The 19,359-nt window shown below is 30.8% G+C and overlaps 1 protein-coding gene across 1 annotated transcript; it reads right to left on the bottom strand.

The window, feature by feature from the left end:
- Window positions 1-519: 519 nt before the first annotated feature.
- Window positions 520-4,248, bottom strand: LOC125222802 (TOM1-like protein 6). Its single transcript, XM_048125619.1, has 9 exons — window positions 3,966-4,248; window positions 2,968-3,046; window positions 2,777-2,875; window positions 2,489-2,602; window positions 2,256-2,413; window positions 2,093-2,174; window positions 1,927-2,012; window positions 1,579-1,848; window positions 520-1,499 (listed from the first exon to the last, which is right to left on the bottom strand). The coding sequence occupies exons 1-9, from the start codon at window positions 4,091-4,093 to the stop codon at window positions 698-700; spliced, it is 1,818 nt and encodes a 605-aa protein (XP_047981576.1). The 5' UTR covers window positions 4,094-4,248; the 3' UTR covers window positions 520-697.
- Window positions 4,249-19,359: the final 15,111 nt, after the last annotated feature.

The following is a 19,359-nucleotide window of genomic DNA, read 5'->3' as shown; positions in this document are numbered from 1 at the left end:
ACAAATAAATATACATTTAGGTGATGTTTGGTTATCATAACTAATTATTATACAATAATGTATAATCTATTTAAGGTTCAGTTGTGAAATTATTTTGGTTGAAGGGGGTACCTAGGATTATCATATGCTTATTTATCTAATATATTTAATTTCTAAATATAAATTTTGAAACTGAACATACCCTTATCCACCAAAATTTGATCAGTTCTAAATATGTAAAGTTTTAAAACAAATAAACCCTATAGATCATGATCGTCACAATCCACTCTCACTACTTCTACAACATTTTCTGTCATATTTTTTAATTTGACCAATTATGCATTAAAACATGTGTTATTCACAACTTTGTCCATTTTTTTTTGGACAGAGGTAATACATTTTTGTGGTTGAATATGACATTTGTTGCCTTTTTATTATATCCAAAATTCTTGTAATCAACTAGGCAAGTAGACGAAATACATGGTGACTGGAAATCAATCGATCAATTCATAAATTCAATCTCAAGAAATAAGAAAAATGTAAAAAAAAAAAAGAAAACACCCTTTATTTTCTGGGAGAACAACTTATTTTAGGCGCGCCCAACTCGAACACTAGTTCAATAACCGTTATTCAAACGACCCTAATACTTACACCACTGTTCCCAAATATACCAAAAATTAAATAAATCCAACATGCTTGAGGTGCCAAAATATAACGGTCACTTCCTCCCTCCAACCATATTTTGGCTTGTGGGCCCCGACAAGCTCGGCGTTGCGTTACTAGTCGGTCTGAATCTCCCGTCCCCACTGCTGAACACATCAAGATCTTCAAACAATCTGTACGAAGGGATGAACGGCTTCTGCCCAGCCCCTGCCCCTGTCCTCGGAATAGAGTTGGCTGCCTGCACCTCTCCATTGTTGGAAGATGAGGCAGGGGTCGGAGTCGAGTACGTGTACGCGGGCCTTGACATAGGGGTATGACTGCTGTAGTAACCCGGAGTAGAAGCCCACGGTGGAGGAGGGTATGCATATTGCGAATTTTGAGGCTGAGGCTGAGGCTGTGGTTGTGGTTGATATTGCTGTTGATATTGCGGCTGAGGCTGAGGCTGAGGCTGAAGATACGCAGGTGACTGTGAGTTGTATGAAGGTTGTTGGTAAGGCTGAAGCTGTGGTTGTTGTGGCAGCTGCTGTGGCTGAGGTTGAGCCCATGGGGCGATGTAGTTGTTGTTCAAGGCGAAGCCGTTGCTAGCAGGATAAGCCTCGGAGGAAAATACAGTACCTGGGGTGGTCGAAGAAGGCATGTGGTTTGGAGAAGTGGTCTGCTCGTTCGAGCTGCTACCTGTCGACAAGACGATGCTCAGGAGCTCTGCAATGTTCTGATCTTTTGTATCCACTGATGCAGGCGTGTCAATGGGAACTAGTGCATTGCTCATAGCAGGGCTCGAGGGAGCTTCTTGTGATAACATGTCACTTTTAGCTGTATTGGAGTTTTGAGAAACATCGCTCCGAGCTTTTGAATGTCTGCAGTTCAAAATATGTCCGATGAGTTGGAAAAACTGCGGTATGCCACGTAAGAGTGAAAAAAAAAAATTAAGTGAACCTTCGAGCGAGCTGTGCAAAGTCGTCTTCTTCATCGTCCTCTTCATCAATCGCAGTAGAGGCGGGTGCAGGCGGTGCTTCGTTAGCTGTTGCCGGTTGTGTGCTGACTTCAGATGATCTGAGGTTGGATTCATTGTTCTCAGAAGTAGCGCGTGCGGGGGGGGTGGGTTGGGGTGCAAGAGGGGAACCCGATGCTATTGCATCGTGTTTCGCAAGCACACTCTGCAAGCTGTCGTTTAGTTCAAGACCCTTTACGAGAATCTCTTCGTCTCTGTCAAGAATTCATACGAGTCAGAGACATAAATGTGATTAGAATAAGAAATAAAATCTAGATTCAAGAAATGCTAACCCGGTTGTCCCCAACAACTGCATCAGCTTTCTCTGATTAACGCGACATTGCTCAACAAGATCAACTATGATTTCATCATTAACAGCCTGAAAGAGAAAGGAAATTATTTAGAACTATGATTTCAGAATTTCTAGCTGCAAAGGTGTAGGATTGTCGATGAAGATACCGAGTGATCACTTGGATCAACGGCTTGCAACATATCCGTCAAGAGCTCAAGAACATCGCGCATGGAGTTCAGGCCTGACAAACTACAAGAGTAAAAATTTAAGAGACTAAGAGAGTCGATCACGTTTCATGGGCTCAACGACCAACAAGTACACAATTCGAACCTTAAAGTATCTTCAGCTGCCATTGCTTCATCAAGCCTCGTAGAAGAGCTACTTGGCATTCCATAACCTGGTGGAGGAGTCAACACTGCATGTGTAGCAGGTGGAGTATGTATTGGAGCAGCATCTGGTGGGCGACGGGGAAAGTGTACACCAAACCGCTGCCATAAAAAGCCAACGCAGTTAGTACATCTTCCTCCCTAGAGGTGGGAGTAAAAACAATTTGAAGTATGTACCCTCAGATCTTCGTAAGCCATAGAGTACTGAGGATATCTTCCTCCCGACCCACTAAATGCCTCGTTCCATGAGGCAATCAGGGTTAGAACTTTATCTCTTACGTGCATATCAGTCTGAAAGCATTTCAGAGTAAACCTATAAGACTGAGCACGTTCTAGTTGACGAGTTTTCACGAAAATACAAATCTAGAAATCATATCAACGCTTTTGAGCTACACTAAGTTTTAGCAGAAATTGTGAATCATTCAAGAAAGGATAAGCAGACACAAAATTTAAATAGAAACTCGCCTTTTTCTTTACAATCTTGACCATCTCCGGAAGTATATTCTTTTCTGCAATCTGAAAATGCACATAATCTCCACAGTTCTTGACAATCGTCTCCAGAAGCTACAACGAGACACAGGAAGCAAAAATCAACTAATCTCGCCTCAAATAACCACTATGACCATATTTTTCAGAATTGAAACATGATGGAATACCGTTAAAGCCAGCAATTGAACTTTCGGGTTCTTGTGCTGCAACCGTTTCTTCACAGCTTTCACAACATCTTTAGCAAGCCTATACAGTGAGACGGAACAAAATTCTACCATAAATATAAAAATTCCAATACATATATCCTATAACAAGAGAGAGACTATACAAACAGCTACATAATCAATCAAACACAACAAATCCCCCATCAACAACCCTCAATTTCTTGCCGTGGATTAAATTATACAACATTTTTAATTTATATCACCACACAAGAAAGTATTATTAGCCAATCATCTACCTATTTTAACTTGAATCAAGAATCTTCATTAATACATCAAATACCAATACCAATCCCAATTCCAAAACAAAACAGAATCTCAACCCAAAAATATAACAATTGAACACAAAAACAGTAATTAACATGTTGATAAAAACAGTAATTAGCATGTTCACAAAAACAAAAAAGAAACAATTCACAAACAAAAAACCACAAAAATTCACAACAACCCTCAATTTCTTGCTGTGGATTGAATTATACAATATTTTAAAATTATATCACCACACAAGAAAGTATCAATAGGCAATTATCTACCTATTTTAACATAACTTGTATCAAGAATCTTGATTAATACATCAAATACCAATTCCAATTCCCAAAGAAAAGAACAAACCAGAATCTCACCAAAAAATACAGCAATTGAACACACAAAAAAAAAACAGTAATCAACATGTTCACAAACACAAACAAAAACCCAAAAAAATTCAATCTTTTCTCCACCAAACCAGATAACCCAACACAAGATATAGAGTAGCAATTGAACAGAACAGAAAAAAAACAGTAATCAACATGTTCACCAAAACAAAAACCCACAAAAATTCAATCTTTTCTCCACCAAACAAGAAAACCCAACACAAGATAACGGTAAAGAAGTCAACTTTGCATGAGAAAACAAAAACAAAAAACAAAATAGTAAAAGAATTGACATGTTGAAAAGAAACATACATCTGATTGGAATTAACAATATCACAAATTTCCATATTGAGAGTCCAATCGGGACCGATCAAGAATTCGCTGGTAGCTTTGTCGACTCTCACAGTAGCCGAAGAAGACGAAGTAATTGATGGCATCATCGTTTATCGCCTCAATATTGGGTTGATTTTGAGAAGAATAATCAGAAAGAAAACCCAGAAACGTTTGTGGGTGAGTTTGACTATTGTGCTTCTGCAAATTCGTGAAGGAATTTTCGCTTTTTCCTTTGCTTCCTTTTTTTTTTTATTTATAATTAATTTGACATTGGAAATTTGTTTCTATCTCTAATCTATACAGTTGTGCAGAAGCGTTGCTGCCACGCGCTCTTGTGTTGCGCCGTGTTGCACTCGCCGCCAAACAGACTCTCCACTATCTCTCTCTAACACTCCTTTGTTTTTTTGTTTCTCTCTCTAACAATTTTACATATAAAAATATTATCTGTGAAGTTATGGTATTATAGGAGTATTTTATTTGGTAACAGTAATTATGACTCATTATTGATAATATATTTTAATGATGAATATTTATTCGATAATATTTGACAAAATTCGGTCTACACTATTTAGATAATATTGTCTTATAAAATGCGGGACAATTAATTTTATGTAACAATCCATGCAATTTGCAACTAGTATTGACTATTGAGTATTCTTTAGTTTTCAAAATCAACCATCGGTAATTGATTGTTTCATTGTATAATATCCCTATTACCTTATTATGATAATCTCAATAACAAGATTATTTAATTTTTCAATCTAAAAATTGTTGATTTTTTGAAAAAAAAAATGAGAAATTAATTAGTGGAATATGAATATTATTTTTATATATTAGTTTATAATAGAACGTGAGTGTATTGATTTGATTGAATAATGTGACCCATTTACTTTAAATGAAAAAGGTAAATGAAACTTTAAATTGCGGATATCCTGAAATGACGAAATGAGACATTTTCTCAAGGAGGAGGAAGTATAATTTATAGACCATGTTTCTTTAACGGGAAAGTAAGTTGGCAGAAAAAATGATTCCTAGTAAAATAAATTCTTAACGACTTTTCTGTCCCGCGTTTGAAAAATTATCAAGATTTTAAATTTTATATTTAATTTAAACACAAAACTAAAAATACAGTAATGATTAAATTTTTCACTAATAAAGTAATTAATAATAATAGTTATAAAATTATTATAATGTTTTTAACAAATTAATTATTATAAGAAAAAATTTAAATATTAGATTAAAGTTTTCTTAATAAGTTATTAGTCTAAAATAATACTCCCTCCGTCCCATTTTAGGAGTCCCGGTTGAGTTCGGCACGGGTATTAAGAAATATAAAGAAAAGTTGGTGAAAAAAGATAGTGGAATGTGGGTCCTACTTTTATATATTAGTTTTATAATAAAATGTGAGTGAGAAAAGGTGAGTGGAATGTGGGGCCTATTACCAATAATGAAATATTTCAACCGGGACTCCTAAAGTGGGACACCCAAAAGTAGTAAACCGGGACTCCTAAAGTGGGACGGAGGGAGTAATAATAATAATAATAATAATAATAATAATAATAATAATAATAATAATAATAATAATAATAATAAATGATAATAATAATAATAAATGATAATAATAACATAATTATAGTTATTAATTAGTAAGTATTATAATTGAATCTAATTAATCGGTTTAATATTTCATTAAAATTGTATTGATTAATTATTAATAGTATATAATAAAATAATAACGCACTAATTAATGAAGAGTTTTTTTTTCGCTATCTTTTAAATTAGTTTCTAAATACAAAAGCTTTAATAATTTGAAATTTCTCACAAATTCAAATTTAATGGTGAATTTGAAATTTTGATTATAAACTTTTAATGACAAAATGATGTTTGAATTTGTTGAGAATTACATAGTTCATTAAAGTGTATATATTTATATACCAATATAAAAGTTAGGATAAAAAATGAAATTCACTAATAATTTATATATGGCACCCACATCCATAAAGCAACTTGTTGGGATGAAAATGCTCTAATTTTTTTTATAAACGAAATGAATTATTTGTAATGAATTAGAGTGGGAGTATATATATGAAATATGGCGCTACTGGATAATTTTTGCTAAAAATTGCATGGCTTGGGTGCAAAATGAATGAATCTATAATAGCTGAATACATACATACATTATGAGACAAACATGTGTCATCTTGTGTGGTTTTTGAATTTGGATTATACTGTCTTGTAAAACTTCTTGTCAAATGAGGGGGAGGTTCAATGAAAAGTACTTAAAAGTTTGTAAAATTTAATCAAGAAAAATTTGATTCTAGTGAATGTCCATTATATCAATTACTAGATATTTAAAGTTCTATTATCAATACAAAATGGCATATTAAGACAAAAATTGTTAAAATTTAAAATTAGGAGTCTCGTATGTAATCAATTCTACCTAACATTAATGATGAGCAATGGTAAAGGATAAATCTAAGTTTCCTCAAGTTATTTGCTCCCATACTTAATTAATAAAATAAGTAGATAGAACATTGTTAATCAATATGAATTATTTAATTGTTTTCTTTTAGATTTCATTTTAATACAACAAATAGATGAAAAGTAATTTACTTATGTTCATTAGCTTTCATTTGCATTTCTTTTAATATTTAGATTTTCCTTCTAGCGTCATTTTACCTCGCCTATAAAAAGGCTATGTTGAATGAAAATTAAAAATAATCTCTGTCCCGGCCTAATTGAGACGTTTCTATATTGACACAAGAATTTAGGTAACAGTTTTTAGTTTATTAAATTGTTAATAGTAAAGTAAAAGAGAAAAAAAAAAAAAAAGAAACATAAAATAGGAGAGAGGATCAAGTGAGAGAGATGAGACAATAAAGTAGCGAGTGAGATAAGAGAATAAAGTAAGAAATGAGTGTGGGTTAATTATTACCAAAAGAGGAAACATAAGTGAGACCTACCAAAAAAGGAAAACGTCTCACTTAGACAAGGATAGAGGGAGTATCTTTCATTATTAATTATATTTTGAATTTTATCTATTGAGTTATATATTGAATTTTAAATACATTGATAAATTTATTCAACTTATAGAACAAATAATCATACGCGTGTGTGGCGTCATTCTACCCGTCCATGTTATTGAATTCGTTCACTTAGGGTGAACATTCATCAATTTATTTGATCACCTATCCAGTTCTATCATGTCTTCTGTAACATTTCTTGGCTCATTTCCCTTCATTCATCAAATTTATCAACAATTAATGATCATATCATTTGTGAAGAAAGGAAATGATCATATCATTTGTGAAGAAAGGAAATGTGTAACGAGATATTGCTAACAAGAACAGAAAAGGAGCCTTTGATGATAGAAAAAAAAACTTTTATTGAACTAGAGTTTTCACAACTTGGAATTAAATGAAAGAATTTACGCAGCTATAGAAACTATATACGTTGTTACAATAGAACCTATATACGTACATTAAGTTCTAAACAAGAAACGGATAGAGCTAACTCCTAACTAACTTTCCAACGGCTAGATCACCAAAGGTAACTTCTTGATACCCTAATACTACGCCTAGCTGAACCATCTTCACACTTGTTGGCTTGTTGCTGCAGCAATCATTTACTAGCAAAAAGCTTCTGACAATGAGCAAACTTGTCTTTATTAATGAGGAAAATTGGGATGGGGATCCTCTGCTGTGCTTATTCAGCACAGCAGCCCTTGCTGTTGCACACGTAATAATTAAAAATTTAAGTAAATAATATATAATAAATTAAGTAGTTATACATTATTTTAATATTGTATTAGGAACAGTAGAGGCTGCTGTGCTAAATAGCACAGAAGAGGATCCCACCCCCGAAAATTGTCTTGCTCATTTGTTACTGATCAATTCTTATTTCTACACATGCAAAATCCAAGCTTAACACGTATGCAGTGGATATATTTGTTGGACCAAGAAGAATGGTTATGTGAGTTGCCCAAGTTGTTTGAAAAACGTAAGAGGCGGGTTCTATTTATTAACAAAATAGGAGGAGCTGAAAATCTCACGAGGGTGAATAATCAAGAAAAAATCTGTCTCCAACTAAAAAGAAGAGAGAGATGCTATTTTTCAATGGAAAAAAGTGATTTCTGTCTCATTTATTCTCCTATTTATATTAAGTTCATATTGGGCCCAGTCAGGGATCTATGGAAGGTTTTGGATATGAGCTCCTCCAATTAGTTTTTTACTAATTAAATTGAACCTCAGTTTAATATAAGCTTTTACTTGGAATATTACGAGCAGCCACTACAGAAGTAATATTGCACTCCCCATCCAAATCCGAAATTACAAGTAATCCGGGTTTTCGTTATTTATATTATTTATTTCCCGCGCTTAAGATATAAATGTCCATTAATTAATTAATGTCTGCTATGGACTTAATTAATTAACATCTTATTAATTTCAAGAGTGGACTTAGCAAGAAACATTTATTTATTATTCATAGAGTAATAAAACTTCAACTAGCCAGTTTTCCGAATAATAAAACCTTGTTCGAGCTCCTCTCGAGAACATTATCAAACGAGACTCACCTCGCGCACGATTCAACATAATAGCAATCCTAGCACCGCTAGATATTAATCACCACTACCCAATATATCAGGATTATTGGGTTGCGAAAAACCCGCACCATTTGATAAGTCAAAGTAGTGCATAATCAATACCGTATGCTCAATGCTAACATATGTAAATTAAGAAATAGTATTTTATCAAGACCTAGTCTTTCAGTAGATAGCATAAAGACACGTCTTGCTTGTTAGATCCGTTCAGTGCTATACCACACCAATGTCATCTTATTTCCGTAAGGCTTAGAAATATGCGGACTGACATTGCAACCTTTCACGATAGGTAGCCAAAGCCTATCTAGGTTGTGAAATTCTTCCTTTTCTTTTGCAAAGTATTGCATAGATCTGACCGTGTTACCTTAAAGTGGACGACGCCCACAACCGGTCTACTAAGCAAAAGACTTAGACTTTGTTTACTTCTTATGCATTTAAATGTTTGTAAAACATCTTATAAATGCACAAGCAAACACAATGTAACAATAATAGTGATTCTATTCGTGCGAAGCTGATCGAATAATACTGAATCGGGTTAAAAGTGGAGTGTAGAGTTTTTGCATACATAAACAAGATTCTATTCTCGGAAACTTGCTCGAAACATGCTTTTCAGTATACCAACCCTAACAGTTCCATGCATGGAAAAATAAACAATAAATGATTTTAGTTTTAGATAAATAACTAAAACTTAGTAATAAGCTAAGCATCGACAAACATATCATCCGGTCGTGGAACACACATTCCAAGACGATTACATTGGTTTGCCCACGTTTAATGAACATAAATATGCATGCACCGCACTCGAATCACTAACGAAGTATTGTTAGGCTATAGATTGTTAAGGAATGTCAATTCCATGATGTGAACAAATTTTTACTTTTGCCGAAAATTTGTGATGGAGTGAGGGGAGACTACGAAGAAGTGAAATAGAATCTTGCAAATGATACATATTTATAAATATAAATTATTGAAAATGAATCATTAATGTGACGGTTACAAAACAATAAGGAATAATTATATTTTGTCCAATCACTAATTTGAATATTATGAGTCAACAAAATAACTCCTAAAATTGAGTGAGACTAATAATCATCAAAGTAATTGCCAAAGTAATTGACAATGTAACATATACATAAAATATTTATGATTAATTATTCCATAAATATTTAAAGTATCTCATAACTTATAAATATTCTAGAATAAGGACAAAACTTATACATATTTGAAAAGAAGGCCAAAACTCGTTTTTTATATTATATATATATATATATATATATATATATATATATATATATATATATAGGGTCTTGTTAGGTTGAGATTTTTGGGCCTAATTGAGAACTAAGATGCATTTTCAGCCACTCATTAACAATTTTCGCGCAATGTCAACTACTAAGACATTATGTCAACTAGGGGGTATAATTGTCATTTTCGCACGATGTCAACTACAGAGATATTATGTCAACTACGATGTCAACAACAAACGTTATTTATGTCAACTACGATGTCAACAACAAACTTTATTTATGTCAACTACGATGTCAACAATAACATTTTACAAATAATTAATGTCAACAACAAATATTTTCATGTCAACGACGTATATTATTTATGTCAACAACAACGTTTTACATATAATTCATGTCAACAACATTTTTCATAAAATTTATGCCAACGCCCTATATAATTCATGTCAACCACAAACGTTATTATATCAACGAGCTATATAATTCATGCAAAAAATAAACATTTTCATGTCAACAATAATATTTTAGGCAATATCACAAACACCCTATCTACGCAACTCAAAAATTCCAGCAACACAATCAATTAAAAACTGCATCCATATATTTCACAAATTAATTGTAATTTGCTTTCGATTTTAGAGAAATCGAGTCCAAATAATTAACAAATGAATTCACAAATCAAATCAACCATTTTTTGCTTTCAAATTGAAGAGAAAACGGAGTAATTACTAATTGCAATTTTAGTCAACCGAAACAGAACGGACATATTGAGAATCGCGCTACAGGAGCAGCGGCGGCAGACGGCGCTCCTGGTGAGGAGTTACGATTCGAAGATCCAGTCTCTGCTGAAGCAGAGAGACGACGAGATCTCGAGAGCAGGGAGGAGGAAAATGGAGCTGGAGGAGTGTGTGAGGAGGATGGAGATGGAGAAGGTGACGTGGCAGAGAGTGGCGCAGGAGAGCGAGGCGATGGCGGTGTCGCTGAGGGCGCGGATGAAGGAGGCGGCGGCGGAGGACGCGACCAAAATTGCCTTCTTATTCGCGGTGAGGTCGGCGATTGAGACGGTCTGGAGCTCGTCGGAGGCGTTGAGGTAGGATAGGGTGGCGTTGGGGAGCTTGTCACCAGCGGAGATTGTGGCAGAGATTTTGGGGGCGGCGCTGGGATGGAAATCAGCGGCAGTATTTGGGAAGGAGAGTGAGTACACAAGCTGAAGAATCCAATTTAAATATGAAATTACCATTCTACCCTTTCATAATTAATTAATCTAAAAATATTTTTTATGTGGCAAAATCTGGACCACTCATTTAATAAAAATGAGTGGCTGATATTGCATCTCATTTCTCAATTACCCTACAAAATCTCAATTGATCATGGACCTATATATATATATATATATATATATATATATATATATATATATATAGATAAGTTCATGGAAAGTTGTTGATTAATATTCAATGACTTTGATTTGTTTAGGTGAGTTTCCTTTTAATTTTATCTTTTCCTATAATTTTATGATTTTCTTGTCTATATAAATGTAATTTGAACAAAAGTTTGAGACAATCCATCTTTGATCAGTAATCATAATATGAGTTTGCTCTCTCTAGAATCCTCAATTGATTGAGAAATTTATCCAACTTATGAAACGAATAATCATACTTGTTTGTGGCATCATTATATTTGTCCACGTTCCTGAATTCATTCACGTTTGGTTAACATTCGTCCCATCTATCCGATCATCTATCTAGTTCTAACAAGTCTTCCGCAATGTATTTAGGAATTAGGATGACTTCTCGTCGTTGCCGATCCACTCCTATGTAGGTTGACTTCTCGTCGTTCACCAATCCATCGTCGACGACCATATCAAATAATTTTAAAAAAATCTGCAAAATTAAACTCGAAAACTATACTCTACGTCTAAATGTAAAACGAATTGAGTAATTCATTTAAGTTTGGTTGAGGTTTGTGAAAACCAAAAACCATAACTATTGCTACATGTCGACCATTTTTCTTATTGTGTTTGATCTATTAATTAGCTATCAATTAGCAGTTTTGAATATTCAGCTATTAATCAAATATATTGATTTGAATGGAACATTTCCAAATTAGTATTCAATCAACTAATTATATGATTAATTAATCATATTATATTTCCTAACAAAATTAATTAGGTAGCCGTGAAATTAATATTTTCATAAAACAATTGAGGAAAAGGGGTATATATTATATATGTATGGTTTTTTTTTTAATTAGCAATTGACATTAATTCGGCACTTGACTAACAAAGAAACACTTCATTTTATTTTGATCAAATATATTACCGATTGTGCAATCCATGTAATTCCTGTAATTCTTGTGAAATTGGTCGCTCATATAAATAAATGATTGCGATTTTCATTAAATTGGCCCATTAACTTTTAAATATTCTAATCATATAATTTGATTAATTTATAGTTATAACGATCGAGAAATTATGTACTCCCTCCGTCCTGACCTAAGTAAGACATTTTATTTTTGCACGTGTTTTAAAAAATAATAAAAAATAATTAAAGTGGAGATAAAGTAAAGTAAAAGAGAGAATAATGTAAATGAAACTTTTCTTTTACATTATTCTTTCTCTTACTTTACTTTCTCCCTAATTTAACTATTTATTCCCAACACACATGCAAAAATGAGACCTCTCTCTTAGGTTGGAACGAAGAGAGTAATTCCTATGATTATATCAAATTCGTCAGCCATATTTAAGAAAGAAATGTTCCTATTAATCACAATAAATAGCCACTAATTTGATGTAAAGGGCATGGGTTTCTATCATTAGGCTTGTCTTCTATGTAACTACATACTCCCTCCGGCCCCAAAGAATATGAACTTTAGGTTCGATACGGGTTTTATTGCATTATTGGTAAAGTGAGAGAGAGATAGATAGAAAATGTTTTTTAAGTATTATTAGTGGAGAATGTGTCCCACCTCATTAGAGAGAAGAGAATTTCCAAAATTGAAAGTCCATACTCTTTGGGGACAGATGAAAAAGGAAATGATGTATACTCTTTAGGGACGGAGGGAGTATATAAGTGTGGTGATCCGATCAAATCACACACATTATAGAAAACACATAAACGAGAGAGAAATGAAACCTTTGATTTGCACCGTTCAATCAAAGAGAGTTCAAGAAGGTCGTCTTCTTTTCTCGCTATAGATCGTCATTGTATATGTTTGATCGTATTATATATCTATTGTTAATTATGTGAAATACATGTTGTTCAAAGATATTTTATTATTTAGTTCAATAATGTTTTTCATGGATGTATGAATAAATAATTTTCAACATGTGGTATCAGAGTCATGGTTTGGAACTCATAAAGATTATAGTGGATATAAGATTAAGATATATTCATTATATAGTTTATTTGTCATAAAGAGTATATGAGTCAAACCTTGGTCTGATACCTGGAAATTATTTGTTCATACATTCAAGAAAAACATTATTGAATATAATAGTACTTCCTCGGTCGTTCATTATGTGCCACCGTTTTTCATTTTGGTTCATCCCTTATTAATTGTCTCACTTCATTTTTACTACTTTTGGTTGTGGACCTCACATTCTATTAACTCAATTTACTCACATTTTATAAGACTAACATGGAGTACTATAAAGAAGGATTCACGTACCACTAACATTTTAAACTCACTCTCCTTTACATTTCTTAAAATAAGACACTTATTGGGGGACGGTGATAATACAATCATATGCATAATACGATCTAAAACATACCTTGATGATCCATATAGAAAACGATCAGGGAAGAAGAAGACTTCCTTGAACTCTCTTTGATTGAACTACGCAACTCCAAGGACTCGTTTACGTTTCTTTTCACTTATTATGAGAAGGATCGAAATGGCAAAATGTGACACTTAAAATGGGACGGAGGTAGTAGGATTTCTTTCAGAGTATAAAATCATTGAAATCTTTATTTGTATTTATATTAATGTGCATGAGAACTACTTTTTTTAGAAAAAGTAAATGTGACATATTTTATAGAAAGTCAACAAACTAAAAGGAAAAATGTGACATCTATTTTGACACGAAAGAAATATCACATAAAAACTACATCTATTTTGACACGGAAGAAATATTACATAAAAACTTACATGAATATTCTTATATACTTTATAAGTATATTATTAGAAGTCAAAAAAAATGTCACGTTGATGAGAATATGATAATGATATCAGCTTTATGAGGCTATGAATCGAAAGTCAGTTTGTAAATGATAAATTAAGCCATACTCTAATTATTATTGCTTTAAGCTTAAATTGGTGCAGTTTGATTTATAGTTATCAAAGAACTTTATTCCACAAAAGGCCAAAATCCAAGATAAGTATATTCGCGCGATATAATAATGAAACCCGATCACTGTATATAATTAAAATAAGAGTAGTAATTTAGAGACATAATGTATTCAAGCCATAATAACATTGTGACTAATTTACCCTAACATTAAAGTATTAAATAGATATATACCTAATTAAGGAAAATTTAACCAAATTAATTATTCTTATCTAAATGCATATATGTTAATTGGTGATAAACTTAATCATGCAACTAGAGTAATGAATTTAAATTTTTTCAATCAAAACCATTCTTGTCGTGTAAATTTTTAAAACAATTAATTAAAAAATCAGTAATTTAGATTACCAGTATTAATTAACACACTACATAACTAAATTATTATATTTAATTGTAAAATAATTTGATTACTTAAATAGCATCATATGCTTTTTCAAATAGATTTTACGTTGTGCTATTCTTTCATAACTTATTTTTTTCCTTAAATTTTCTGAAACATTTTGTCAATGTAGTAACAATGAAATCATTCATTTAATAGTATATGAAAAAATATGTAAAAAATTAAACATTTATCTTATTCAGATTGGTTTATATAATAAAATAATATACTATTTTTTCATTATCTTTTCAATTTTTTGTTATTTTTCTTTGCTTTAACTAAATTTAATATTTTTTATTTAATGAAACTAGGGCGTCTAATATTTTAATATAACTATATAGTTTTAAAATATTAAATAGATGAGTTAAGAAAATACAATTAATTTTTATTCAGATTCAAATCTATCGTTTTAAATGTTAAAAATCAAAGAAATTATTAATTTAATACAAAACTAATTGGATGAATCTACTTTTCTCATTTTAGATTATTTTAATATACCACATGTCAACTACTACTAATTGATTAATAATTAAAAGTAATAAGAATCATAAACTTTGCTAATATTATAAGATAGTGCCGAGTATTATTTGTTTAGAGTTAGAAATTCTAATATTTGCAAAAAAAAGAGAGAGGGAATATTAAAATGTTAAATATATAAGTTAAGAACATGCGATTTCTATTGATCACTGTTAAACATAATCTTTCAAAAATTATAAATTAAAGAAATTATTAAAGAATTAAACTTAAAATCATAAACACTAGACTCAATTAGCATTCGTACACCATGTATCAAATTTAATTTATTGCATGTTATAGTTAAATATTTTAATATATTTAAAATATGAAATAAATGATATAAGAACATATGATTTTATCGAGGTTCAACTGTAATGGTCCAAGATTTAAGAATTTAAAAAAATCAAAATAAAAAAATAAAAAATTAGAACTAGAGAATTCTTAAAATCAAAACCATATACTCACTTAATTAGTAGTATTAATATATAATATAGTATTATCAAATTTTAATGTGTTGGGTGTTATATTATAGTGAGCTAAAAACTTTATTATTTTTTAAACATTATTGTGAATAAAAAGTGATTAAAATAATAAGTTTATCAATATTGAAGATTATAGTATTATAATTACAAAGTAATTATTTTTTGTCACATGTTATAGTAACTCTAAGTATTTACAGTTCAAAAATATTAGATAACTAATTATTTATATTTTATAGCACTAATTATTTGTTAAAAATTATTTAAATTCACATTTATAAAGACTAATTCATTAAGAAGTCTGAAATTATTTGTTTGCTGATAAATCTTATTTTATTTGTAGACAAAATGTACACTAAATATATAAAGCTAATAAAATTAATATTTAAAATTTTAAAGAAATATCTTTAAGTAAATGCATTAAAATGGGTATATATAAAAAAAGTTATCCAATCATGTTTTAAACAATTAGATGATTGCAACATGTTATTAAATGCATGCATCATCTATGCATAATCAAAATTTATATCCTTAAATAGGTGTATTTAGTAAACAAATTAATATAGGGGTCATAAAGTACATATATAAAATATAAATTTAATTAAAAATATAATATAATATATACTTACCATTTTAAGCATTATGGCTTGGAGACATTATGTCTCCAAAACATTTTCCTTAAAATAAAGACAATATATATGGTCAAAATTGTTAAATATTCTACAATACAACCGCACACTGTCTTTCCCATGATTTTATACTCGAAAGATTTCAATGAGTGGATAGCTGTTTTATTAAGAGCTTTACAACTCATGATTTAATTAAAGGAATTATCTTAAAGTTGGAAATATTATTGGTATGTAGGGCATGAACGAATAAAGTATAATCATTTGCAGTGTTGAAAGTTATTTTTTAATGAATTCGAATAACGTCACTTGACTCTCATAATTTACATTCTATTTTGTGTCTTCCAATCCGTAATTGAAAATATTAATCACAGTGAAATTATACTGAAACAGAAACAAAAGTCCCTACTTATATTAACTTCCAGGAAAATTGTTAAAAAAACAATAATAAAACTATCCATGATTAAAGCAAGGATTTATTTTTGTTTGGGCTTCTTGGGCTGTGGTGGATGAAAAATCATCTTCCATTAGCTTACACACACACACAAACACTAGCACACCAATCAATTAATTGGACATGAAATGTTGATTAATTCATTTAGGAGGAAAAATATCACGCATATTATTACATACTTCCATCTATTAATAAATAATCTTATTTTCCTTCCGAAAAATTGGTCAGAAAAATTAAACTTTCACAAAATTCTGATACTAATTCCTACAGTGCGATTTTTTAAAATGGTCTTAAAAATCACTAATTTGTTCGAATTATGCGGATTTTTCACAGTAAAATTTTCGGCGTAAATTTTTCCTATGTGGAACTCAAAAAAACCAATATGTAATAGTTAGAGCTACATTCTATCTTATGGAAAATATGAAACTAATGATGATATGGATGCCCTACAAAATTTGTAAGAAAGTTTATAATTTTTCTGTTCATTTTTCCTTTCCTTCTGGAATTTTATTTTCCACTAATAATAGTACTTCAATCATGTTTTTATATATATTTTTTACTTTATTTTGCATTGAAACTCGTATTATTTACCGCCTAGATTATTTTTGGTGGACGAAGAAATTATAAGTTTAATGACTAATAGTTGCTTGGACTTGGGCAATTCTAGTAGGCTTAGCCCGTGTTCATAATAACTACTCTCTCTTTAAAAATGAAATGGTCCAATTAATAGTAGTCCATAACATTTTCTTCATAGAACCCCACTATAATGTCCACAAGTCGATATGAATTACTGCCAAAATAAAATTAAAAAACAAATTTGTAGAAAATCCGTATATGAAATATAATTACATAACATCCTCATTTAAACAAGTGAATTTGAGACTAGGGATGTTAATCGGACTAATCCGGTCGGGGTTGGGCCATTCGAGTTATTAATTTTTTGGGTTAAAAATTTTCAACCCTAAGCGTAATCCCCATGGTTTTAGGCTAAACCATTGGGCTATTCGGGCCTAAAAACTTTCGAAAATAATATCTTATAATTAAAATTTTCCTCTTTAAAATGATTTTAAATTTTAGATATATTTTTCTTCTTAGTTTCAGAATCATATAAAATCTTAAAATTTTCATATTTTTCTTCAATAATATGGAGAGAAGCCTTTCATCTCGATCAACTACAACATAAACAAATATAAATCAAAATTAAATCAATCAAATTGAATTAAAGCTTGTGTTTGTGTCATTATTTTGACATTGTTCATAATTAATTTTTTATGAAAATTAAAAATCATATTTTACATGAATCATTATTAAAATGATAAATATGTTACGATTTTGATGGATTAGTTTTTAATTTTGTCTTGATTGGATTTGGTGGTGGTAAGACAATAGTGACAGATGATGGGACGATGGATTATTGAGTTGAGGTGGAATTTGAAAGTTGATAGTTTGAGATCGAGTGGAAAAGTGTAGAATGAAGATTGAAGAAAACTAATGATTGTGCCAAATGAAATTCAAAAATACAAAAACCACTCAAATATAATATTTTTTAATTAAAAGTTGCAATCCGTTCGGCCCAACCCGTTTGACTCACCAACCCATTCGAAGTAACCCGTTTAGCTGTTTTGTATTTGGATTACAAAATTACAGTCTAAACCCACTAATTTTGCAGGACTATTCAAACTTGCTCATGAATTTCGGATTGGATTGATATCCTTATTTGAGACCCACCAAAGAGCAGTGGATTTATTTATTCAGCTACGAAAATTTCACAAATACGAAAATGCTTTTTAGATTAATCCCAGCTCGATTAGATATGAATTGAAATGGGAGCATTCCCCCAATATTGTGCTTCCACATAGAACCCACTGCTGCTGCTTTTCAATGGGATTAATTAATCTTTTCAATTAAATATACTCATTTTGATATTTTACTAGTACTCTTTGATTTATTCGAGTTTTAGTCCTAATGATTTTGACTTGTGATATCACAGACCCATAATAAAAAAAAAAATAAAGCCAAAGGACTCTAATGTTTAATATAAGCACAAATACACTGTTTTTAGCCATTTTACGGACGAAAATACACAAATAACTTGAAGGATATTTTAGGCAATATCTAAATTCGCTGACATATGAATTATGTCACATTTCTACTAGCAACTTCTTATGTAATTTCCTAATAAGTTCTGGTACGTCATACATGATTAAAGTATTATCATTATTTGCACAGAAAAAAACTTTTCATATCCCTTTATTTCTAGTTAGTGGTAACAATATATTAGTTATATAATGTAAAAAATTCATTGAGATACAACAAAAAAAAATTATGAAAAAGTGAAGTTATTTATGCAATAAAATCTGAATCAATAATACACAGAATAAAAATGATAACGTAGTTATTTTCTTGAAAAACTGAGTTTTTTCAATATATATCATCGAACTAATTTGTTACTCTAAGCCTAACTTTAAGACGATTTTTATGATTGATATATTATTGAGAATTTTAATTTAGCTCAAACTGAAATTTTAGCGGCATATGAACATTCAATCTTTAGATATAAAATTGCATTGTTTCTTGCCATGTATGATAAAATTGAAACATGAGTAATATTTTAAAAATATTCAACATTTCATATTAGCTATTTCGTCCTTAGAGATTTTTTTTAATTAGTAATAGTATTTGAAATTAAGAGAATGTAAATTTATAAATTAATACCGTAAAATT

The sequence above is a fragment of the Salvia hispanica genome, chromosome 4 (genome assembly GCF_023119035.1).
Source record: "Salvia hispanica cultivar TCC Black 2014 chromosome 4, UniMelb_Shisp_WGS_1.0, whole genome shotgun sequence".
Lineage (NCBI taxonomy): Eukaryota > Viridiplantae > Streptophyta > Magnoliopsida > Lamiales > Lamiaceae > Salvia > Salvia hispanica.
The sequence above is the reverse complement of the archived record's forward strand: the minus strand, read 5'-3'. Positions and strand labels throughout refer to the sequence as shown.

Bases quoted from the DNA above. Each gene is read 5' to 3' on its own strand.
- LOC125222802 (XM_048125619.1), bottom strand. From the start codon at position 4,093: ATGATGCCATCAATTACTTCGTCTTCTTCGGCTACTGTGAGAGTCGAC. The intron at 2,603-2,776 runs GCGAGTTTCTAT...AAATGCTTTCAG, and splicing joins TCAAGATTGTAAAGAAAAAG to ACTGATATGCACGTAAGAGA. The intron at 2,414-2,488 runs GTACATACTTCA...TTTTTATGGCAG, and splicing joins TGGCTTACGAAGATCTGAGG to CGGTTTGGTGTACACTTTCC.